This window comes from Lampris incognitus, chromosome 2 (genome assembly GCF_029633865.1).
Source record: "Lampris incognitus isolate fLamInc1 chromosome 2, fLamInc1.hap2, whole genome shotgun sequence".
NCBI lineage: Eukaryota > Metazoa > Chordata > Actinopteri > Lampriformes > Lampridae > Lampris > Lampris incognitus.
In genome coordinates this window covers 35,304,552-35,330,300 of record NC_079212.1, presented here as the reverse complement: position 1 = coordinate 35,330,300, position 25,749 = coordinate 35,304,552, and the positions used below count along the sequence as shown (strand labels likewise).

The 25,749-nt window shown below is 44.5% G+C and overlaps 1 protein-coding gene across 1 annotated transcript in view; it reads right to left on the bottom strand.

The window, feature by feature from the left end:
- Positions 1–22,397, bottom strand: part of bsna (bassoon presynaptic cytomatrix protein a) — a 166,787-nt gene extending 144,390 nt beyond the window's left edge. Inside the window, exons 1-3 of the mRNA XM_056299542.1 lie at positions 22,326–22,397; positions 21,782–21,936; positions 2,952–3,516 (exon numbers count right to left, since the gene is read on the bottom strand). Of these exons, the coding sequence (XP_056155517.1) occupies positions 2,952–3,516; positions 21,782–21,936; positions 22,326–22,397 (792 nt within the window). The remainder of the gene's footprint in view (positions 1–2,951; positions 3,517–21,781; positions 21,937–22,325) is intronic.
- Between the last annotated feature and the right edge of the window lie 3,352 nt (positions 22,398–25,749).

The following is a 25,749-nucleotide window of genomic DNA, read 5'->3' as shown; positions in this document are numbered from 1 at the left end:
ACGTCGTTTTCAAGATTAACGTTTGGTGAAAAGTTGGAGTTCATCGGCAAGGGACGGCCTACACAGAGGGTAAGTTGTTTAGAATCTAATAGGCTGCCATGCCGACTGGTTTCATTCTGGCCGCCGCCGCCGCCACTGTTTTGTATAAGGTTTATTTGGGGAACTGGTCATTAAGCAGCCTTACCGGTTAGTGTGTAAATGTACCAACTCGGAGGTCATTATGCAAAGTTACCGTATTTTCATCATCAATATTTGTTTATTTATCGCAAGTCATATCATCACAATATTGGACAATGTTATCGCACATCGAAAATTTTCCTCATGTCGTGCAGGCCTACCACACACACACACATACACACAGAGTGTGGCTATTTCTGAAAATGACCATATGCGCAGTGCATTGAGGGGACAAAGCCGCCATAGCGGTGGGTTTTATAACAGGAAGTCATTTTCAAATGCAGCCTCCCATTTTAATTCAAACTCCTGCCTTAAGTTTCCAACAGCAACCTGTGTGGTTTGACAGTTAATAAGCCAGATATTTTGCTCGTCAGTCACAGATGTCGCAGTGAACCCACCATATCTCACACAGACGCCAAAAGGCACCTTGTGCGTCATATATCGACGCTTTGTCATCAGCGTCAATATATGACGCCATGACATGAGAATGGTGTCGTGTCACCTCTTAACCATGTTAGGTTAGCTCTCTGATATCCTTCATGTCTGCCCAGGCAAGGGGCTACTTGATAGTGCACATTTCACAGTAGTCGGATACTATGAACGTGTCACTGAAGAAAAGGTAAATCAGACATCCTTCCCATCAGAGTATCATCTTCTCTCTTCCTCATCCCCCCTCTCTCCCTTTACCCTTCTGCACTCATTAATCTCCCTTTTAATTTGTATTCTTTCTTTTGTCTAATCTCTCAAGCAATCTTTCATGTGTTCTTTCTTTCTCTCTCTTTCTTTCTTTCTCTCTCTCCTCACCCCCCCCCCCACACACACACAGTAGGGTGGACGATATGAAACAGGTTGTCCTATCAGGCATCGGCAGCCCTTTAAGTTGCAGATTGCCACTGTTTTACTGTCTGTCTTCAGTAAAAAATATCAAACACATTTAGGTCAAATGAACACACTTGCTTGCAGTCTCCAAATAAAGAGGCAAGTGGGAATGACAGACCCGACCTGCTTGACTGTCAAATGGTCCATGGAGACTGCGCCTCGGTGTGCATGTGGTGGCTCGTGTTGTCCGTCGTAGGCAACACACACTGAATGAAGCCCAGCTGCATGTTACACTGTGACTCTTTGTGGCTCACACACTTCTTTACCTCACACTTGATGCCTTAAATACTTGAGGGTGCAGAAATGTAAATAACCAACAACAAAAAAGGACTTTATATTGGCAAAAATAAAAAATAAATCACAGCACTGGCTTTAGCTCATCGCTAACCATAACACACAGACTATCTTCATCTCTATCCTACTATTGTCCCTTCTTCTCCCACTCCACTCTCTCTCTCTCTCTCTCTCTCTCTCTCTCTCTCTCTCTCTCTCTCTCTGTGTCTCTCTCTCGCTCTCTTTCTGTGTTTTCCGCTGTTACGTAGACTGTGTGCGCCTGGTACCACTGTTCATGTTGTCGGAGAGTTTATTCAGTAAGGCAGGGGAGGTTTTCTCCAAGCACATGTTCATTCTGGGGTTTAAATAAAAACAAACTGTAAAAGAAACATGCCAACTAATGACTTTTATCTTGGGACAAGCAAAAATGGCTTTTTATGTAAGCAGAGAGAGGAAGCTCAACGAATCAGTAGACACTGATGTAAAATTGCTGTTTACTAGGCTGGTGAAAGCCAGAATGGTGGCTGATTTTAATTATTACAGAGAAATGAAAGATACCCAGCAGTTCAGTGTTATCTGGGCTCGGGAGGGGGCAGGGGGCGGGGGGCTGTTGTGCTCGGTAAAAGACAACAACTTGTTTTGGGTTTTTTTGGAGAATTGCTGTGATGTATTTATTTTCATTTATTTATTTGCTTGTTTTGAATGTGTTTTTTTTATTTTATAAAAGTTACTTATAAAAATCAAAAGTCTCTCTCTCTCTCTCTCTTTCTCCCAGGTCAGTTCTCACTCTCTCCCCATTCTGAAACAGTTGTTTAGCTTTTCCAGTCTTGCTGTCCCTCTCTTCACATCAGACCTGAGCAGAAAGCACACATGTGCACACACACACACACACACACACACACACACACACACACACACACACACACACACACACACACACACACACACACACAGAGTCAGTCAGTCATGACCGGCACTCTGCCTCGACAGATTTATGGAGATTTTGTTAGGGCTTCAGGCCAGACTTACTGCCACTCACTGCAAACATACACTAATTCTATCACACACACACACACACACACACACACACACACACACACACACACACACACACACACACACACACACACACACACACACACACACACACACACACAGCCTTTAACCACATACTGTACACACTGGGAAGTGCATCATCTAACAGGGTGAAAACTAAACATTACAGTACATTCACCTCTTACACATGATTGGACATTGGACAGAAAAAGTCCACCAAAGCTACACTTTCACTGGGTCTCTCTCTCTCTCTCTCTCTCTCTCTCTCTCTCTCTCTCTCTCTCTCTCTCTCTCTCTCTCTCTTGCTCTCAGCATCTCGACCTCATTTATTTCTCACCTACATCCATCTCACTCAGTCCTTTTGTAATTTCCCCCCATTCACTCAATCACTTAATTTCCATCTCTCTCTCTCTCTCTTGCTAATGTTCTTATCTCAGAGTGATCTCCTGGCACAGGACCAAACAAAAGTCATTCTCTCTCTCTCTCTCTTTATTTCTTTCTCTTTTTTTCTTGCCCCCCCCACACACACACACTCACACACATGTGGTGCTTTCTCTCATCCTTACCTCTGTGAGGTGTGGGTTGGGATTGAATCCACACTGGTTACACACAGTGGCCTTACACTGGGTGCAGGTGTTGTAGTTGGGCACGGCCGGTGGGTTGGTGAGCTCCGTGGTGGTACACACCGGGCACAGCTTGCTGCTGGGCATGGGTGCTATCTGGGGCACAGAATAGGGTGAGGTGGGGGTCACACCATGGTCAGGAGACACCGAGGGGGACCGCCCAGTTCTCGAGCCACCTGAACCGGTGAAGTCAACTTGGAGGTTTCGACGGGACGCGTGCTGACCTGGACTTTGCCCACTCTGACCTCCGTGGACTCCGGGACCTCCCATGGCAGTCCCTGCAGGACTGTGGCCCATCCCGTGGCTGGAGCCTGGGCCCATCTGCCCCACACCTGGCCCCGAGCCAGACTGCATCTGTCTGGAGGGGGTGGGGCTCTCATGGGTGGCCAGGCGGTACGGCTCCCCGGCTCTGGAGCCCATTCCTCCTCCACTGCCCATCCCTGCTCCTATTCCTCCTCCACCATATCCTCCCTGTTGCATGCCAGACTTGGGGCTGCCCACTGGACACCTGGAAGGCAGGAAGAGCGTAAAGAAAATTGAATATGTCAGAAGATATCAGATTTGCACCTGTGTCAACCAGTTGTTGGGAAGATTTGCTCCAATCGGTTACATTACTGTCATACTTTTCAGAGCAGTAGTGAGTACAGTGGTGGTGTTTCACCTCAGGATGCACTTGTGAGATAAAATTTAACTGTAATGATAATTCTACTCTAAAAGCACGATATTATACAGAACATCTATAACTTCAGGTTGAGGGTTTTGGTCACGTTGGTCACTTCTACAAGATACTTCAGCAAGTAGACAGCCACTTGAACTTTCAACTCAGATACGTGTGGTCCAAAGATTGTACCACATCCCACCTGTCTGGTAACCACTTCTTTCTTTTTCTTTTTTTTTAACAGGCAGCAAATAATTTCCCATTCCAAACAAAGAACAGAGATGATTTGGGGTTCATGTTTGAAGCAGGTATGACTTAACCTTGCATGGGCTGCGACTAAGAAAACCATGGGTCTATTATGAAAATTCTTGCTTACTGCTATAGACACAGCAGTGGAAAACAACTTTAAAACAAGGAAAACAATTAGCTGCTCATTCAGCTGTAGCTGCTAAAAGCTACGGAAAGACCTGAACACATCCACAGTCACATCCACTGGCATCAATAAAGAAAAGTAGAACACCGCAAAACAGCTTGAGACAAGAAAGCCATTTTATTTTGTCATTGTACGGTTACAATGACATTTTTTTTCCTGAATTTTGTTTACTGAGGGCGGCACGGTGGCCCAGTGGTTAGCACAGTTGCCTCACAGCAAGAAGTTCCTGGGTTCGAACCGCAGGCCGTCCCAGGTCCTTTCTGTGTGGAGTTTGCATGTTCTCCTTGTGTCTGCGTGGGTTTCCTCCCACCATCAAAAAGGCATGCATGTTAGGGTTAATACTCCTGTCTGTGCCCCTGAGCAAGGCAATGGAAAGAAGAACTAGAGTTGGTCCCCGGGCACTGCAGCTGTCCGACCAAATTAAAAGCAGGCTTGGGTGTTTATAAAGGATTTTAAATGAATTTGTTTGGAGAGCCCCTGGGCTAGCATCTGTCTAGCTTAGCTGCATCACGGGACCCCCACAGAGTGGGTCTTAGACAAACGAGAGACATCCACAGGTAGAAACAGGTGAACGAGGAAGGGGCGTTAACAGATAATTAGAACAGGTATACTACAATTAAATTTTCTTTCAAATCAAACATCCCAAGATATCAGTGGAAAGTATTGTTCTTGCAACTGCATTTATAACCTTTTTTTTTCTTTTACTCATATAGCATAACCATATCATGTGATATGCTACTCCAGTACAATTTAACAACAAATAGGGCAGCACGGTGCCCCAGTGGTTAGCACTGTTGCCTCACAGCAAGAAGGTCCTGGGTTTGAATCCCAGGCTGTCCCAGGTCCTTTCTGTGTGGAGTTTGCATGTTCTCCCCGTGTCGGCGTGGGTTTCCTCTGGGTGCTCCGGTTTCCTCCCACCATCAAAAAGACATGCATGTTAGGGTTAATACTCCTGTCTGTGCCCCTGAGCAAGGCAATGGAAAGAAGAACCGGAGTTGGTCCCTGGGCGCTGCAGCTGTCCACTGCTCCCACACAATAGGATGGGTTGAATGCAGGAAACAAATTCATTGTAAGAATACAATGGCGAATAAAGTGGCTTTCATTTAACCATCCTATTGTATAGGAGCGGTGGGCTGCTGCTTCTTTTGTCCATTGCCTTGCTCAGGGGCACAGACAGGAGTATTAACCCTAACATGCATGTCTTTTTGATGGGTCAATATGGGCCTCACACACACACACACACATACACACACACACACACACTTGAGGGAACATAAACTGGTCCAAATCTGTGACTGTGAGCAAATCCTTAGAAGGGAATTGATGTTGACAATGAAATACTCCCTTGCTGTTGTTGACGAGGATTCCACCATTTCCAACTTGCACTGAACCAGATCCAATTAAGATAAGGTCAGAGGTTAGCCCACACGGGGTACTTCAGACAGTAAATAAGAAGCCGAATGAAAGCACGGGAAGACAAACAGCACATGATGCAACACAGATAACTCATTACAATGTCGATCATCCACCGTAAGACCACTGATGATGTGGCCGTGTGAGTGCAGCTGCTTATGTAGCGGAGTCCATCAGTAAGGTTAGAGAGGCAAGAAAGGTGAGACCTGATCATAAATATCTGATTCATGTAGGGCGTCCGGGTAGCATGGTGGTCTATTCTGTTGCCTACCAACACCGGGATCTCCAGTTCGAATCCCGTGTTACTCCGGCTTGGTCGGGCGTCTCTACAGACACAGTTGGTCGTGTCTGCGGGTGGGAAGCCGGATGTGGGTATGTGTCCTGGTCGCTGCACTAGCGCCTCCTCTGGTCGGTCGGGGCAGCTGTTCAGGGGGGGAGGGGGAGTAGCGTGATCCTCCCACATGTTATGTCCTCCTGGCAAAACTCCTCACTGTCAGGTGAAAAGAAGCGGCTGGCGACTCCACATGTATCAGAGGAGGCATGTGGTAGTCTGCAGCCCTCCCCGGATCGGCAGAGATAGTCCATGGGCCAGAGCCCAAAATTTCCTATTTCGGTACACTCAAGGTGGCAAAACTTACTTATAATTTTTGAAAGGATCCATGTCTGTAGATGATATTTTGGTATGATAACCATTCCTGAGTGGCAGCTGTATCACACTTATCAGCTCATGAAGTTAACCACCCCCCAAACTAAATTGCATTTTAGACGCTGGTGCATATCCTGGTTTAGCCTCATGGTCAGGACATTTTTCAATGTTCTATAATATTGTCTTTGGTATCATTTTAAAGGGGACCTTCTTAGCTTTCATTCAAGCCCTGTTGTGGATATTTCTCACAAATATAGAGGTCACTTGAGCTCTTCAACCCGTCAATAACACACATCTTTCTGCAATGTTCGCCTAAACTATATACTTTCTTTTAGCCCTGTGGCATCTAGGAATATCAGGGACACAAAACACAAAAACTGGAATACTCACAGGACTGTAAAGATTCAGGAAATGTATAATATACCCATACTATTTCATTGTGTGAGGTGATTGTGAACCTTAAATTAGAAGGGCATTATTACTAAGAAACTAACTAGACCAAAGCCAGTTAGTCCATGGGTCAGACCAGATATCGATATCACCCAAGGTGACACAACTTCACTGGTGCCATTTTATTTGGTACACTAACAGAAGTAAAATAATACATGATAACCTTTCCAAATGAGCAGCTATTTCATTTTTCTTTCAGGAAACCTGTTTCTGTGCCTCTCACGATTGTGTATTTGCCCAGATTTTTACAAATATAGCATTTCAACACCCCTGGTACTGATTTGCCTAGCTTAAACTCTGGGACAGTTCTTAGTTGGCCAACAACCAAGGATAACCAGTACTGTGTACTTCCATTCATTGTGCTAAGCTAGGCTAACGTGCAGCCAGATAGCTTTCTACTAAACACATATAGAGGAAACTGGTATCTATCTTCTTGTCTCACTCTGGAGAAGATTGTAAGCTAATTTCCCATAATGTTAGCATGTTCTTTTAATGTATATGTTAATATGATTAGTTAAAGTGGCTACGAGGAACTTTCATCTTGTGTTGATTTTAGCGGCCTCATGTGGACAAAATACAGCTGTTGCATAGCAACTAGGTAATGTATCTATTTTTTGGCTATGTAAGATAAATAATGGTAATATGACGCTGGTGAAGCAAAGTAAACTTTGTTTTAGTAGTGTTCATACACCTAAGTTACATGTGTTTGTTTGTATGTGGCAGGTGAAAACTGACTGAATATGGCCACTGGTGAACAAGCAAGTTTTTACCCAATACCAAAGCGCCCACGGGTGGAGTGCATTATCCACTGTTCTGATGATACAGATAAGCTGGTTTCACTACAAAGTGTCGACTCATGGAGAACTCTGCTCAGGGCAACTCAGATACGAAATCATGCACCAGTTTTGAAACTGGCAAAAGACATTCCTGAGGGACAGATTCCAGCAATCTACTACCACAGAAAGTGTCGCAGTATCTTCACTATGAAGCAAATTCTTGATGGCCTCCTTGCAAAAGAAAAGAAAAGTTGTGTCTCCGCTGAAGAGAAACAATCTAAGAGAGTAGCTCGACATGCTCCAAGTACATCTAGGACTTATGATGCAGAGTGCATATTTTGTCAGAAAAACAGCAAATATTCCAAGAGACAGAATACGAGAGAAGTACTGGTGCAGTGTTGAGAACTGCGAGCTGATGCAAAGATCAGGAGTGCAGCCACAAAGAAAAGGGACAGCAGAATCCTTGCCATTGTGAGTAGAGACCTTGTAGCAGCTGAAGGGCACTACCACAGGTCATGCTATAGACTTTACACCAAAGAAGAGGTTTCCAAAGGAGAGGTTGCCAGCAATGAAGATGATGATGATGCAGCCCAGTATGAAGCTGCTGTGAATAAGGCATACAATGAGCTGTTCCTCTTCATCAGGATGGAGCTTTTTGGCAATCCTCAAGTGATGACAATGACTGATCTCTCTTCTAGACTGGTAGCTTCAATGAACTCCCAAGGCATTGCCCAAGTCAAGGAATCAACCAAGAAGCACATAAGGCGAAACCTGGAGAGTGAGTTTGCTGGAGCCTTGCAGATATTCCCTGACGAGAAAGGAAAATTCCTCCTCTATCCCGATAACTTGTCCATGAGGGAACTTGCCAAAGAAAATCAGTCTCTCAAAAGGGAGCTGCAGACCCTGAAAAGTGTCAGTGCACAAGATGTTATAGCCAAAGCAGCCATCAAATTGAGAGCAGACATTAAAAGTCAAGATGTTCCTCAAACCTGGCCGCCTGAAGTCAAACCAGAAGCAGAATGTCCTACCATTCCAGAGTCGCTCATTATCTTCCTGTACTCTCTACTCACAGGCTCAAATGATCCTGATCATGCATCCCAGAGAGTGCAGTGCCTTCTGCAGTCATTTGGCCATGACATAGTATATGCAGTGACATGTGGAAATACCAAGCCTTCCAAGCACATTGTTCTGCCATTCAGTGTCAAATCGTTGACAGGAAATGTAGAGTTGATAAACATCCTCAACCGACTTGGTCACAGTGTGTCCTATTCACAGATGGAAGAGATCAACACTGCCCTGTGTCTCCAGAAACTCTCATCATCAGGGAGTGGCATTGCCCTTCCAGCTAACATCCATCCTGGCATATTCACAACTTTAGCCTGGGACAATATCGACCGTCTTGAAGAAACTGTCAGTGGTGAGGGAACATCTCACAGAGTCAATGGGATTGCTGTGCAAGCAAAGCCAGTCAACCCACTTCCTGTCCAACCCATGCCCACTGTTCCCAAAACAAAGAAGAGAAGCATTGATGGACCCTCACCAATGTTACCAACTTACAATGCTGGACAACGGGTAGGGCCACCACAAAGCAAAAAGTCAGATGCCGATACTGCAGCCAATACTAAGCTTGCCAGAGAGAAAAACCTTCTTTGGGTCCTAGCACGCATGTCACAACAAGAAGAACAGTCAGTCAGCAGCTGGACAGGCTTCAACATCCTGACTCGAGGAGAGATGACGGTCATCCCCGACAATATAGGCTATCTGCCTACCATCAATGCTCCAGCGACACAAATGTCTACTGTCAACGAGGTGCTTAACCAGTCACTGAGCATCATGCAGTGCTTAGGCCTGAGGAAGAGTGTCTGTGTCTTTGACCAAGCCCTGTATGCGAAGGCTGTCGAGATCACATGGAAACACCATGACAAGTTCCATGATATCATCGTTAGGCTTGGGGTATTCCACACCATCTGCACACTGCTGGCAATAATAGGAAAGCGTTTCCAAGATGCTGGACTCAAAGACCTCTGCATTGAGTCTGGCATGATTGCAGAAGGCTCAATTGCTGGTGTTATGGATGGCCGCAAGTACAACAGGGCAGTGCGACTACACAAGCTCCTGTATGAGGCTCTCATGCGACTGACCTTGAATGGTTTCCTGTCCTGGTTGGAAGAAACTCACAGGAATGACATGGTTCACCTGAATGAGACACTGAAGACCATTGACAGCCTTGGGAAAGAAGTCTCACAACATACTTTGAAGGAGGTCCTCGAGAACAGCTCTTGTACACGCATCATGGATCTATTTGAAGTCTACCGTGAGTTCCTTAGAGGTGGAAACGGCAGCCTCTCGAACTTCTGGATGTCCTATTTGGACATGGTTGAAATCTTGTTGGGGCTCATCCGAGCATCCAGAGAGGGAGACTGGATGCTACACTTGACTAGCATTCGAGCAATGATCCCATGGTGCTTTGCTTATGACAGGATGAATTATGCACGCTACCTCCCCTACTACTACGCCCAGATGTCTGAGCTGCCCATCACACACCCAGATGTGTACACAGAATTCATGGGAGGAGGCTTGTCAGTCCAACTGGGCTCCATCAATCCCTTTGGCCGAATCCCTGTTGACCAAGCTATAGAAGAAACGGTGAACAAAGACACCCAAACAGCTGGAGGGACAAAGGGATTCAGCTTGAAGCCAGGAGCTGTGACCAAATATTATCTCACAGCTGAGTATAGAAGCATCTACCTCAGACAGCTGAGAGACCTGACAGGTCAAGGCAGGTGCAAATGGTCTCATCCAGATCTACAGAGTCCAAGGATCAAGAGAGATGAAGCAGATGTCCAGTCTCTCATGGACCTTATGGAGAATAACTGGCTCAATCCTATGTCCCCTGATGAGATTGATTTGGTTAGCCTCTCCACTGGCAACATGGCTCCACCTGATGTGACCATAGATCTCTTGAGAGCTCTTGAGAAAGGAGAAGAGGCCTACCAAGCATTCCAGCAAACAAGGTTAGATGCAGACCCACCACCTGTGAAATTCCACGACAAGATGACCAAGCAAAGTCTGAAAACATTCTCCAATGTCAGCACAAAACAAGCTCATGGAAAGAAAGCACAGGATGTGGTTCTGAAGGCAGATAGAAACCTTTTCAGTCACATGATCCTGGTGGCTGAAAGCAGGAAGGTGAATCTGAAGGATGTCCTTGCCTACCCATTGGGCCCACTACCATGGGCACTGGCAAATGCTGATGGGTCCTTACGAAAAACAAACAAGGCTGCACTTGCCAGAGAGCTTGAAAAGAATGTATCTCCTGCAGAAGACATCCCAATCCCATCTACTTCCATCATTGATGGGATGAGCCTGGTCCAAAAAATGAATGGCAACAACAAAACCTTTGCAGAGGTGGCAGAGTCAGCCTTGACCCAGGTCCTCCATGAGGGAGCACAGAGTGGGAGGATTGATGTTGTTTTTGATGTCTATCACCAGACTTCGATCAAAGATGCTGAACGACTGAACCGGGGTGGAGACATCACTCTCCAGTACAAGAATCTTGCAGGGGGACACCACGTCCAGCAGTGGAGAAAATTTCTGTGCAGTTCCTCCAACAAGACCAGTCTCATCAAGTTTCTGGTGGAAGAGTGGAAACTCCCACGATACAGAGCTATGCTGCATGGCAAGGTGTTGTACATGACCTGTGAGGAAACCTGCTACAAGTTGACAGAAGATGGGTGTGAGGAAGCAGCAGAACTGCACTCCACACATGAAGAAGCTGACACCCGTCTGCTCCTGCATGCATTGCATGCAGCAAATGCGGGCTCAAAGTCAGTTATCATCACAGCTGAGGACACTGATGTCATGGTGCTTTGTCTTGGCTTCCAGAAGGACATCACCTGTCCCATCTACCAGAAGTGTGGGACTCAGAACCGCACACGGTTTGTCGACATCAGCAAACTGGCAAGTTCACTTGGAGACAGCATCTGTGACAGCCTAATTGGCTTACATGCCTTCACAGGCTGCGACACTGTCAGTGCATTCGCTGGTTGAGGGAAGCTGAATGCCCTGAAGATAGTGAGAAAGCACACTTCCTGCCAAGAGACTTTTAGTCAACTGGGACAGACATGGAATGTGAGTGATGAGCTGTTCCAGAAAATTGAGCAGTTCACCTGTCGGATGTATGTTGCTAATAGCAGCACTGCTGAGGTGAACAAACTGCGTTACCAGCTCTTCTGCACCAAAAGGGGAGAGGTTGAGTCCAGCCAGCTGCCACCATGTACAGACTGTCTCTTTATGCATGTTCAACGAGCCAACTATCAGGCAGCAATATGGAAGTGCTGTCTGCAGGCTAACTCTGTGGTGCCAAGCCCTACTGAGTATGGATGGACAGACGATGAAGGCAAGCTGGCCATTTACTGGATGCGCTTCCCACCTGCACCAGATGTGGTCTTGGAAATGCTAACATGCAAGTGTGTGCATTCATGCAAAATGCCAAGCTGCATGTGCCTGTCAAATGGACTTCCATGCACAGACATGTGCAGGTTACAGACCTGCAGTAACCAAAAACAGCAGGATGGTCCAGAACTGGACTTTGAACTTGGGGAGTCAGATGATGAGAGAAACGAGCAGTTTGATGAATGACAGTGTGATGATTCTGATGGTATTACTGTGGTAGTAGTCTATTGATGCACAGGATGTTGATTCTGGACTTGGTTACCCAGAGCTTGATAACAATAATGTAACCATATTCACATATACCCATTACCCTACCCATTACCATTACATATACCCACTAATGATATGGGATTACATGTATCATTGACTAAGTATATGTAAATGTCAATGTTGTTTAAAATATTAAAATAGTTCATTACCTCACTATGGTATTCCTTTTTATCATGTATTTTGATTGTGTATTTAAACAAATGTATAGAGACCAGTTTGTGACCTAACTGGCTTTGGTCTAGTTCTCATTTAAGGCTCACAATCACCTCACACAATGAAATAGTATGGGTATATTATACATTTCCTGAATCTTTACAGTCCTGTGAGTATTCCAGTTTTTGTGTTTTGTGTCCCTGATATTCCTAGATGCCACAGGGCTAAAGAAAGTATATAGTTTAGGCGAAAATTGCAGAAAGATGTGTGTTATTGACGGGTTGAAGAGCTCAAGTGACCTCTATAGTTGTGAGAAATATCCACAACAGGGCTTGAATGAAAGCTAAGAAGGTCCCCTTTAAAATGATACCAAAGACAATATTATAGAACATTGAAAAATGTCCTGACCATGAGGCTAAACCAGGATATGCACCAGCGTCTAAAATGCAATTTAGTTTGGGGGGTGGTTAACTTCATGAGCTGATAACTGTGATACAGCTGCCACTCAGGAATGGTTATCATACCAAAATATCATCTACAGACATGGATCCTTTCAAAAATTATAAGTAAGTTTTGCCACCTTGAGTGTACCGAAATATCGTCGGCCCATGGACTAAGAGGGTGGAGCAGCGACAGGACGGCTCGGAAGAGTGGGGTAACTGGCCGGATACAGTTGGGGGGAAAATGGGGGGAAAAAAAATCTGATTCATCAAGATTGTATTGCTCTTGTATTACACTTTGCCCCCTCGACTCGGGACTGCTTCTTTGTAGTGAGCTCTGGAGGATTTATTTGACTTTCCTAAATTGTACATTTCTCAGATATTTTGTGTGACTGTTTCTTTTTATTTGAATATGGGACAAGCAAAAATCAGCATAATAGATACTTAAACATAATATTTTTGAGACAGTCGCCTGTCCTGCGACTGATATACAGTTACACACAGGCTGCTGTGCAGACATGTTAGTAAGCTTTTGCATATGTGTGTGTGTGTGTGTGTGTGTGTGTGTGTGTGTGTGTGTGTGTGTGTGTGCAAGAGAGAGAGAGAGAGACTGTAATTACGAGACTCGCAAGACAGACTCACAGAGACACCCAAGTAAAAACAAACACACACACACACACACACTCACTCACACACACACACACACACACACACACACACACACACACACACACACACACACACACACACACACACACACACACACACACACACACACTCACTCACTCACACACACACACTCAATGGGCCTAAGTACACTCGAGACAGGTAACAGTGAATTTCACAAAACACATGGGTGCAGTATGTGTGTAAGCCTTCATAGGATCTTACATCCTGTCTGAGTAACTGCACTGGGAGTGGCACACAAATTTTACCATCTTGTAAACATTGATTTCATTTGCCACCAAAAGCTGGCTATTCTATTCTATTCTATTCTATTCTATTCTATTCTCTTCTATTCTACGGGCTGTCATTTATTAGTCTGGACCCAGTGTTTCATCACTGCTCAGTGCTTTCACAAATCCAAGCCGGAAATGCTGATTTATTGGTGGCCAAATGTCGAGGTGGAGAGAAAACAGTAATCCAAACTTCTTCTCTTTTGTGGAAACCATGGCAACACTATAATGTCCAACTCTCTCCCTCTCCACTTTCCCTCATTTCACCTCTCAGTGCCTCCTCTCTCTGACTCTCTTACCCTCTGACCCTTGGTCTCCCCTCACTGTCTTTTCCTACTCCCAAGCTCCATCTTTCTCTCTCACAACCTTTATGGTACCTAGAGTTTAGCTTTCTGTGTACATCAGAGGAATGCCAAAATACACTCTCTCCCTCCCTCTCTCTCTCTCTCTTGCTCTCTCTCTCAGCAGCAAGCAGTCTCAGCAGCAAGTGGTTAGGTAATCATCAGACTAACCTATCTATATGTCTGCGTGCAGTGAAACCAGGTCGAGAGTTTGGACCAGAGATATACAGGCGAGGAAAGACCAAGAAATCCTGAAAAGTACTCTGCATGGCGGTATTACGAGACTGACTGTTCTTTCTTATCCAAGGAGACCATCCGTGGGATTGTGCTGAAGAACATCTGCCTGGGTGTCAATACTCACCTGGTATGACCTGTCCTGGTGCCACTTTACAATAAGGCATGCTTTATAAAGGGTCTATACGTGTTATTGATGGTTAATAACTCGATTTTTCATACATTATAAACCAATAATAAATTTTTATAACGCATTAATATAATTACTTTTTGGGTTGCCAGATTGGGAGCCCACATTTCACCATCACGAGCGAGTCTCCACAGACATTCTCTTGAAAACCATGTGACCAGTTAGAACCGCCGATCCAGATTTTGGAAGAGTAGTTCAAAACTACAGTGTAATTTTTAGGATTTTGCATGTACTTGTGAAAACATTTATTAGGAAAATTTGTTCGCGCTTGATTAACAAGTCAAAATGATTAATTGGCTTTGGAGAAGGTGTATTTCCCTTCTTTGATTTTTTTTTTTTTGCTTTTGAGATACTTTATTGAGCCCCATAGGGAAATTACACTCTGCATTTAACCCATCCTAGCTGTGTAGCTAGGAGCAGTGGGCAGCCGCCGTGCCGCACCCGGGGACCAACTCCAGTTCTTCTTTCCATTGCCTCAGTCAGGGGCACGGACAGGAGTACTAACATGCACATCTTTCTGGTGGTGGGGGAAACTGGAGCACCCGGAGAAAACACAGGGAGAACATGCAAATGCCACACAGAGGATGATCTGGGATGACCCCCAAGGTTGGACTACCCCAGAGTTCGAGCCAGGACTTTCTTTCTGTGAGGCGACAGCGCTAACCACTGGGCCACCGTGCCTTCTTCTGAGAGGAGCTGCTCATGATCCCAGCAGACATGCAACAATTGAACTAAACTAGGCTAAACTCACCATTCAATGTACCGTCAAACTGCATGCACACACATAAAAAGTTGTCCATGAGTTTTTCTGACTGTAGGGCACATAGTAAAAAAAAAATCCCAAAACCAAACTATCAGCTTAATACATTATGGCAGCTTATTACAGATTTAGAACGCATTAATGAATGAGTTATCAAACATAAATAAACTAACTGGTAACCACTAATAACCCCTTCATAAAGTATGCCTTATTGTAAGGTGACATCCCTATCCCTAATCATAACAAAACTGGGTGAGACTGGCCAGGAACTAGAGGAACTAGGGGAGAGTCTCAAACAGGGACTCCCCTTGCTCCTCCTCCTCCACCTTGGCAGTGTGGCACAACCCTGCATCACCTCTAAGCGCCTCATACATCTTGTGTCTCCCTACCATGAATACTCCCTTACAATTAATTTCACTGGTGTACTGATACTGTACTACCGATTGTGCTACTATTGGATTGTATACACTGCTTTGGTTGAGAAACTCTAAACAGGTTTTCTCGGTGTTGTTACGACTACTATCCCTCCCCCCTCCCGGCCCTTTTTCTCCCCAATTGTACTTGGCCAATTACCCCACTCTTCCGAGCCGTCCCGGTCACTGCTCCACCCCCTCTGTCAGTCCAGGGAGGGCTGCAGACTACCACATGCCTCCTCCAATACATGTGGAGTCGCCAGCCGCTTCTTTTCACCTGACAGTGAAGAGTGTCGCCGGGGGGATGAAGCATGTCACACTATTCCCCCCAGTTCCCCCTCCCCCCCGAACAGGTGCCCCGACCAACCAGACGAGGCGCTAGTGCAGCGACCAGGACACATATGGCTTCCCACCCACAGACAAGGCCAATTGTGTCTGTAGGGACGCCCGACAAAGCCGGAGGTAACACGAGGATTCGAACCGGTGATCCCTGTGTTGGTAGGCAATGGAATAGACCGCCACACCACCCAGACGCCACCACTACTATTTTTAAAAAGTTCTAAACATGAAGTCATATTCTTTCAAAGTCTGGAAGTAATTATCTTTTCAAATGTGTGTCATTTTCCCTGAAAAAACAAAAACAAAAAAACAAAACAGCTTATGTCCTGTAGCTTTTGATGTAGGTATTATTATTAAGAAGCTGTCAGGGAAATTTTGTCAAAGAAAAATACATTGTGACAAATGCATACTTTCAAAATATGCAAATTACAGCTTTTATCACACATATGAATATACATATTGCTCTGTGCCTGCCAAAGAGTGTGTTCTTGTGCTTGAACGCTTTGTCTATATGTGTGGGAAGTATGTCTTTGTTGGGCGCGTACACACGTTTTTGTGCCTGTGTGCTCACACGTTTTGGAACAAGCCCAAGTGTGTATACATAGGCATGAATATGCATCCATATCTGTTTGTTTGTTTGTGTACACATGTTGTATGCACACAATCTGTGTGTGTGGGTGTGTGTGTGTGTGTGTGTGTGCCCTTGTTTTAGAAAAACCAGAAACCGTCTACCTTGTGGGGGCACTGTGTGGGTCCCCATGAGGAAAAGGGTCTATTTTAGGGTTAGGACTTGGGTTTAGGTTTAGGGTTAGAATTAGGATAAGGTTAAGGTTAGGGTAAGGGTTCAGGTCTCACGTGTAGTTGTGATCAGGGGTTAAATTGGGATTTGTTATGCGGGGGGGGGGGTCTCTGTGGTTTCAGGGTTGCCATGGGTGCACGTGTGTGCACATAGATTTCAATGTATGCTAGTTTGCTCAACAGTTTAACTCAAACAGGAGCTTGCCAGCTAGCTTAGAATAACAGTCCACTACCAAAGATTCAAGGCAACCTGCCCCAAACTATCTTGCATTAGTACAATTTTGTAAAATCAAAACATTGTTAAAGCAGAATATCAGAGCAAGTCACATTGTTATTAAACCCGTCAGTTTCTGACCTATTTTTCTCCCTACCCTGCCATCCATCTACGCCACATACTGGCCTCCAGCCCAGTTTAATTAACAGGATGGTTCATATCAATTTACATACAGTAGGGTGACCATACATCTCCTTTTCCCGGACATGTCCTCTTTTTGGGGCCTAAAATAGGTCTCTGGCCGGGATTTCTAAATCGCCAACAATGTCCGGGATTCAGCGTTTTGCTTTCTACAGTCGCCATTCATTGTGTGCGTTTTTGCACTGCTTTGACCATTCTCTTCAGGTCCTGCCTACTCGCACGCCACCATCGGTCGGTCCTGTACACGCCTTCATGCAAACAATGGTCAACCTGCATCTCAATTATTATCCTCGGCACCACAGCAACAGCTAAGAGACGGACCAGCAGTTTGCTTGTCCACAGTAGCACACGGAGCCTGAACAGCTTAAAAAAGGCCCAAACGCATGGTTCATGTTCATGGTTGAGTTCATGAGTTCATTGTTAAGCAAAGAGAGAAGAAAAGTTACAGAGATAGTGAGTGAGAGATGGGGAAAGGGGTGTGGGGGCATGTTTTCTGTTCTCAGGGGTACACCATCTCTAATTGTTTGACAGGCAAAGGGGACAACCCAAATAACAGAAACAGCATTTTTCTCTTTTTGTTTATACAAATCCCCACTGTGCTTCACTGGGGACATTTATCACTGTTGCGCTCGGCTTTAATGACCCAACCTGTTTCACTTGTCTATTCAAAGTGATTTCACACACTCCCATTTTATCCTCAATTTGTTTTTTGAATGTGGTAGGGAGAGATAAAGAACAAGTGGAGATAATATGTAAGTGAAATGGAGAGAGCAAGAGAGAGGATGAAGGCTTATGAATGAGAGAGAGAGGATGAGAGAAAGTGAGAGAGAAGCATTGTGTATGCACTGATCAGCCAAAACATTAAAACCACTGACAGGTAAGTGAATAACACTGGTTATCTCATTACAGTGGTATCGGTCAAGGGATGGGATATATTAGGCAGCAAGTGAACAGTCAGTTCTTGCAGCTGATGTGTTGGAAGCAGGAAAAATGGGCAAGCGTGAGGATCTGAGCCACTTTGACCGGGGCCAAATTGTGATGGCCAGACGACTGGGTCAGAGCATCTCCAATATGGCAGATCTTGAGGGGTGTTCCCAGTATGCAGTGGTCAGTACCAACCAAAACTGGTCCAAGGAAGGACAACCAGTGAACTGGCGACAGGGTCATGGGTGCCCAAGGCTTACTGATGCACGTGGGGAGCGAAGGCTAGCCCATCTGGTCTGATCCCACAGAAGAGCTACTGTAGCTCAAATTGCTGAAAAAGTTCATGCTGGCTATGACAGACAGATGTCAGAACACAGTGCATCACAGCTTGCTGCATAGCTGCAGAACGATCAGAGTGCCCAAGATGAACCCTGTCCACCACTGAAAGCACCTACAATGGGCACGTGAGCATCAGAACTGGACAATGGAGCAATGGAAGAAGGTGGTCTGGTCTGATCACATTTTCTATTACATCATGTGGATGGCCAGGTGTGTGTGCATTGTTTACCAACAGAAGAGATGGCACCAGGATGCACTATGGGAAGAAGGCAAGAGGCGAAATCAGTGTGATGCTCCGGGCAATGTTCTGCTAGGAAACCTTGGGTCCTGGCATTCATTTGGATGTTACTTTGACACATGCCACCTACCTAAACATTGTTGTAGACCAGGTACACCCCTTCAGTGGCCTCTTTCAGCAGGATAATGTGCCCTGCCACACTGCAAAAATTGTTCAGGAAAGGATTGAGGAACATGACAAAGAGTTCAAGGTGTTGCCTTGGCCTTCAAATTCCCCAGATCTCAATCTGATAGAGCATCTGTGGGAAGTACTGGACAAACAAGTCCGATACATGGAGGCCCCACTTCGCAACTTACAGGACTTAAGGATGTGCCACTAACATGTTGGGTGCTAGATACCAGAGGACACCTTCAGAGGTCTTGTGGAGTCAATGCCTCCATGCCATGGCAGAACAAGGGGGACATATACAATATCAGGCAGGTGGTTTTAATGTTTTGGCTGATCGATGTATGTGTGTGTGTGTGTGTGTGTGTGTGTGTGTGTGTGTGTGTGTGTATGTGAGAAAGAGAGATAGGGAGTCAGAGGTAGTAGGAGAGAGAGGTTAAAGGCATGTGAGTGAGAGAGAGGGTGAGAGAAATTGATGGATAGAGCAACAGTGTGTATAGGTGTGTATGTGTGTGAGAGAGAGCGATAGAGAGAGAGAGAGAGAGAGAGAGAGAGAGAGAGAGAGAGAGAGAGAGAGAGAGAGAGAGAGAGACTGCAGGGGAGGGAAGCTATCAAGCCACTGAAGCCACGACCACAGAGCATAAATCTAGAGTCTCTCTGTCTGACTTAAGTCTTTAATTTCCAGCCAGGGTGAAATCATAAGGCTTCAGTATCACAGTCTTCCAGTTGATAGACATTGTAAGCAGAGATTAAACTGGGATTTGTCTGAACTTGTTCCCCTCTTATGAGAAAAACATACACCTTGACTCAAAAGAACCAAAAAATAATATATGCCTGTTGTCAGCTTCATAACTCGAAGGTTGCTGAGTGGTGCTCTGATTAAAGAGCTGCTCAGTCTTGGAGAATTTAAATCACATAAAGATGCTCGATGATGAAACCATTAGCACCTGTCTTTGCTTAACCTCCCCACTCTCATTACAGCTTTTACACAGTTCCTCTGCAAGACCAGTGCACTTTTGTATGGGGTGTTCTGTTTTGTGTGGTCTTGTCTATCTTAACTGGCAACGCAATGCATTCATTTATTTTCCCTGAAACTTATGTTTGTTATTGGTGCTTCTATTTCCCGGCCAAGTCTCTCCTGAAAAAAAAAAAGAGTTGGAATAATTTTCTTCCCCGTGGGCTTTCAAAACAAAGTTAAATAAATTCCACAAAAAAAAAACATAAATCCAAAATATACCAGTTCAGTCTAGTGCTGTGTTTCTCTTGATCCCCAAGAGCTTCTGGAGGAGGTTTTTTACCTTACAGTACCAATCTACAACCTATATCTTATATCTAGTCTCTCCTTTTGATGAACAGAAAAAGAAAAGCTGAGTGGAAACTATTGATAAAGTTTCCTTTATTTTGCAAAAAGCGTTTTACTTTCACTTGATGGTTGATGATAAAATAGCGATGGATGTGCATTTGTCAAATGAATAATAGGTAACGCTTTACATTAGGTGCATATAATAAGTGTGAGTTTATAGGTAATAAGGCCCTTATAAGTCCTTGTAAAATGCTTATTAACATTATTAATAAGACGAGATAAACGTTAATAATGGCATCATAAATACGTTTTTGGCCACTAGGTGGCACTTGCAAAATATGCAAAACCTACTTTTTCCACACTCGTTTTAGGTTGTAAATCCAATCTGCATAAAACTTTGCACGGAGCATCTAAGGACCCTTGTGATTAAAAGTTACTAAAAGAATTTTGATAGTCGACAAAATGCAAACGTTATTACTTATAAGGTCCTTATTACCTATTAACTAATGCTTATTATAGTCTTATTAACACATCATGTTAATAAGCGTTTTACAAGGGCTGACAAGGGCCTTGTTACCTTTTATCTAACACTTATTACATGCACTTAATGTAAGGCATTACTGAATAATGATGTCACAGTATTCAAAAGGTGGCTTTGAACAAACGAGCAAAAAGCTGTTTGCAAAATGTTTCCCACGCCACACCCAGAAATGTCAAGAGTTTGTCTATCTTGTGTGGCCATTAGGCAGTACATTAGTATATTGCCAAGTGCATTTTTGCCTTTAGGCTACATTACCAGCATGAGCTGGCACAAAAAAATAATAACAACTTGCAGAATTACAAATCAGTTTCTAAGTTAACACCATTATTTTCCATTCACCAAAACATTATTTTTTGTTTGTTTGTTTTTGTGTGTGTGTGTGTGTGTGTGTGTGTGTGTGTGTGTGTGTGTGTGCTTTTTTTTCTTTTTTTTTTGTGGCAACATAATTTCATGTTCAGGAAGACCTTTATTTTGCTTATTCCCAGCTGATTTGCATCTTATTTTTAGCAACATTTCAGATTTTTGCATCAAATCTGCATGGCAGGATTGAAATATAACCAAGTCTGTCCTCTCTAGTCCTTTCTCCTCTCTCTGCCGATCCCCTTCTTTCTCTCTCATCCTGCTCTGTTTATCTCCTCTGTCTGATTGTCACCCCCCTCTCTCCTAATTCTCTTGTCACTCCACTCCCTTTCCTCCTCCTTGTCCACAGCTCAGCTAAATGTTTACTGCTCAGTTGGCCTCCCCTTGTTTTTTGTAATGTGACAGAATAAGGCCCAAACTCATCCAACCGCCCATATGTGAAGGAAGTGTTTGTCCATAGACGATCAGCAGGTAAGACTGCCATGATCTACTCTACCTGTTTAACCTTCCTTTTGCTCTTCCTGTGTCCCTCTGTTTTCAGCAGGTGACACAGTGGTGGATTATGCTGCTGGTGACTCACGCGCATCCAACATCCAATGAATCCAGCTGCCCTCATGGCTCCTTCTGTGAAGTGTCTGCCCTGATAGCATACATGCTTGTGGAAGTGCCTGATAAGGGGAGCGTTGATATAGTTCCTGCCCAGCATTATTATGGGCTGTGATTTATCAAACAAGAGCTGAGCTCTTGTCAACTGACCTCTGACTCTGAGGAAACTATCTGTGCCAAGGGAGGGGCAGAGTTTGCTGAACAGGCAAGGATGTATTGCCCATCTTCAGTAGAGTTGATAGTCACTTTGGTCTTTTTGCTCTTTACAAAGATGATTCTTGCACTGGTGCCAGCTAGCACCATCTCTGGATACTGGAATGGAGGGAGCCGGGACACAGCCCTTATAAATGGTCTCTAGTTAGAGAAATGCTCAACCCACGTAGTGCAAAGCTTCTTATTTGAGCAATCGTGGCAAACACTCAAACTTTGTCTCAACTCTGCATCTGATCCCAGATCAATGAGGTAGAAGGTCTCTTCACACAGAGGATTCAGTTTGGCATTGATGAGGAAAACATGCCCAGTTAACCTTGAAGGGAGGGCTAATTGGCTTCTTGCTAGTGCTATGGTCACATGGTCGGCTGGATTTAAGTTAGTGGGAACATACTTCCACTGGTAGCTTGGGTAAACCATCAGATCCGCTGCCCTCAGTTGTGAACATAATCACAGAATCCTCTTGATTGATTGAAGATATTGCCAGATACCACCTTGCTATTAATGAAGAACTTCATGATATCAAAGTCCAAGTCTAACTCTCCTTGGATTACCTCTGCCATCTCAACATCCAGTCCAGCAGCTCCAAGCTCAAGTTGAGGGATGGTGAGTTCAGGTTTGGGTCCAAGTTTTGCCTTGCGGTGGATGAACCCCACTCCGGTGCTTAGCTTGGCATTTGTGACTCAAAGACAGATGACAGCTCTGACAGCTTTGGTAGAAATATCATAGAAGATACAACTCTCTCCTCTCAGCTGCATAGAATGGTAATGTTGTGTATATTCTGGGAATGTTCAACTCCTAAAAAGTCTTGAAGGGAATCTCTCCATCTAAGCCAGTTGCCATGTTTCTCCTTAGGGAGTGAAGCATCCCATTCACAGGCATCAGAGGTAAATTCTCTTATGGGATTTAACACCCTTGAATGCTGACAGGAGCAGCAAATCCCAGTGGATCAAATAAACTGTTGATGGTGGACGGCACACATCTGGTGAAGGGCTTCTCATAGGCTGTCACTCAGAATGTGAATGCTAATATGTCTGTCTCCAAAGTTTAGGTTCAAACGCTTTTTGGGCCTAATTAAGTGCAAGAATTGTGGGAGGTGCGCACTTGATAACAATATACTTGCGCTGGCGCTCACCCATCATTCATTTTCTCTAGCACTCTAGCAGCCACAATAGGTCTCTGCATAGGCACCCACCATAAATTAGCAACTGCAAGAGTTGCGTCTGATCACTGTCCTGATAACAGTATTGATAAATGACCCGATGACTCTGTGTTCACTGGGTTCTGGGGGACGACACGGTAAGAGAGATAATATGAACTAAAACAATGATCTATGGCCGGTTGTAGTAGTTAAACAGATTAAGGCGAAGCATGGTTGGAGCACTCCCATGATCAGGCCCTCAATTCGTCGAGTCCACCCACATTGGAGACATTAGTACTAATTCTTTATATAACCTTTATTTTGCTAGGTGTAACCTTGAGATCAACAATCTCTTGTTCAAAACAAGGCCTGGTCAGGAAGGAGCGGCATCAAAAACCAACATTAAAGTTTAGACGTGTAACTTAATAAAACATTGCACAGCAGGTCAAGTTAAACACAGAAGCAGCCTATGTGACAAAACACTCCATTTACACAGTGCAATGGTCTGATGAAGTTATGAAATGGCAGAACACAGTACGGAGGCCAGTTAGGTAAAACAGAGATGGATCTTAATGGTGTCATCCTTTAAAGTTACAATCCTGAAGAGTTACTCGCAAATAATTGTCTTTTTGATATGTTCTATTGTTTGGGTATTAAAGAAGACAATAGCTTACTCACAAATGGTTTTGTAGTTACTCATTTTAATGTCTACTGTTGACTGTGACTTTCCCAGGAAATATCACATTGCACTTGGTGTTTTGTACGCCTGCAGCGCAGCAGCTAAATGTAAAAGAATGAGGCAGGCAGCTGTGAGTTTAAAGAAGCAACGCTGATGTGGCAAACCGGCAGTTATGGCAGAACCAGACCTTTACTTACAGATACTACAATATTAAAAGCTAAAACCAAACCCAGGTGATTTTCAAGTTCTTAATGAGTATTTCAAATACTATAAGAATGACCAGCTTTTGTGGTTTTAACTTGAACTCTTAAAAGAGTTCCAAGCAGAAGGAGCAGAGTACATTTAAGTGATTCTATCAAGGGGCATGCGAGTGGCACAGTGGTCTATTCCGTTGCCTACCAACACAGGGATCGCCAGTTCGAATCCCCGTGTTACCTCCGGCTTGGTCGGGCATCCCTACAGACACAATTGGCCATGTCTCCGGGTGGGGAGCCTGATATGGGTATGTGTCCTGGTCACGGCACTAGCGCCTCCTCTGGTCAGTGGGGCACCTGTTCGAGGGGGAGGGGGAACTGGGGGGAATAGCGTGATCCTCCCACGTGCTACGTCCCCTGGTGAAACTCCTCACTGTCAGGTGAAAAGAAGCGGCTGGCGACTCCACATGTATTGGAGGAGGCATGTGGTAGTCTACGGATTGGCAGAGGGGGTGGAGCAGTGACCGTGGTGGCTCAGAAGAGTGGGGTAATTGACCAAGTACAATTAGGGAGGAAAAAAGGAGGAACCCCCCCCCCCAAAAAAGTGATTTTATCAAGTTCAGACTAGGTTTTCAAGGACCGACACAAAGGACAAGTCTTGCACACAAACATAATACAATCTGTCCACTTTACGAGATGTAAAGAAAATAGGTTGCAGGAGGGCAGGGGCAGAATGACTCATAGAAGAAAATGTACCTCATGCTCACAGTATGGACCTTTGGAGAGAAAAAAATCTTTCAGTAAATGACTCGTGTTTCATTAATAACGGGCTCAGGAAGGGGCGAGGCAGTGGTCCAACCAACCACAAAGTCAGATGCATCTTAAAAACAACTTACATTTTATTTACAATGGGAACGGCAAACACTCACTGCTGCTGTGAGGACTGTTATGAACCAGAGGCTCTTCAGTTCCAAAGAAATAATAGGAATAAAAATTGATTCAACCATATAAAGTCCCCTTTTTCAGATTGGGGGATGAAGAATGAGTGGAATCCCTCACTATGTAAATACTAAATAAATAAATAAAAGTAGGGAAAACACTTTGTTATGTAATCAGGGAGTGCCAATACTCGAGTGCAGCTGTGCCGTTTACTGCAATACTGGCTGGCTGGCTGGCTGGCACACACACACACACACACACACACACACACACACACACACACACACACACACACACACACACACACACACACACACACAATCTAACACACACCGAGCTAATGGCATGTGTACTAATGGCAGCTTGTGCAAGATTATGCCACATGGTGCAGAGTTAATGCCGTAAAGACTGGCGTGTAGTTACACATAGAAAAATGAAATTCCGCCGTGGCAAAACACATCAGCTGCTCTGTGGATGAATAGATGCTTTAACCAGGGCGATCCTGGAAGTGGATATTCCAAAAAGTTGATATTACTATGAACTAAATATATTTCCCATGTGCTCATCGTGCACTCTGCTTTGTTTGTTTTTGCTCTGGCAGTTTTTTCTATTGATCCAACTGTAGTTGTAGTACACTTAAGGGATTGTGCACTGGAATAACAGAGCAAAACACAAAACACAATACAACCGAACAGGGCAAAACAGAACACAACAGAGGAACAGCGCAAATAAGAGCAGGGCAAAGTCTAAATGATACAAAACCAGGCAACACAAGGCAGTAGATTTTGACTTTAGTCTAGCATCAGCTACAATAAATAAACATTTACACAATTTTCCTACAACTACATTAACAGATGTTTGTATAAGAGGGAAGCTGTCTGTGTTTAGTGTAATGTCAGACTGCATCTTCATTCAGACCGGTAGGGTGCAGCTTGGAAGGAAACCGGCAAGGCACTGAGAAG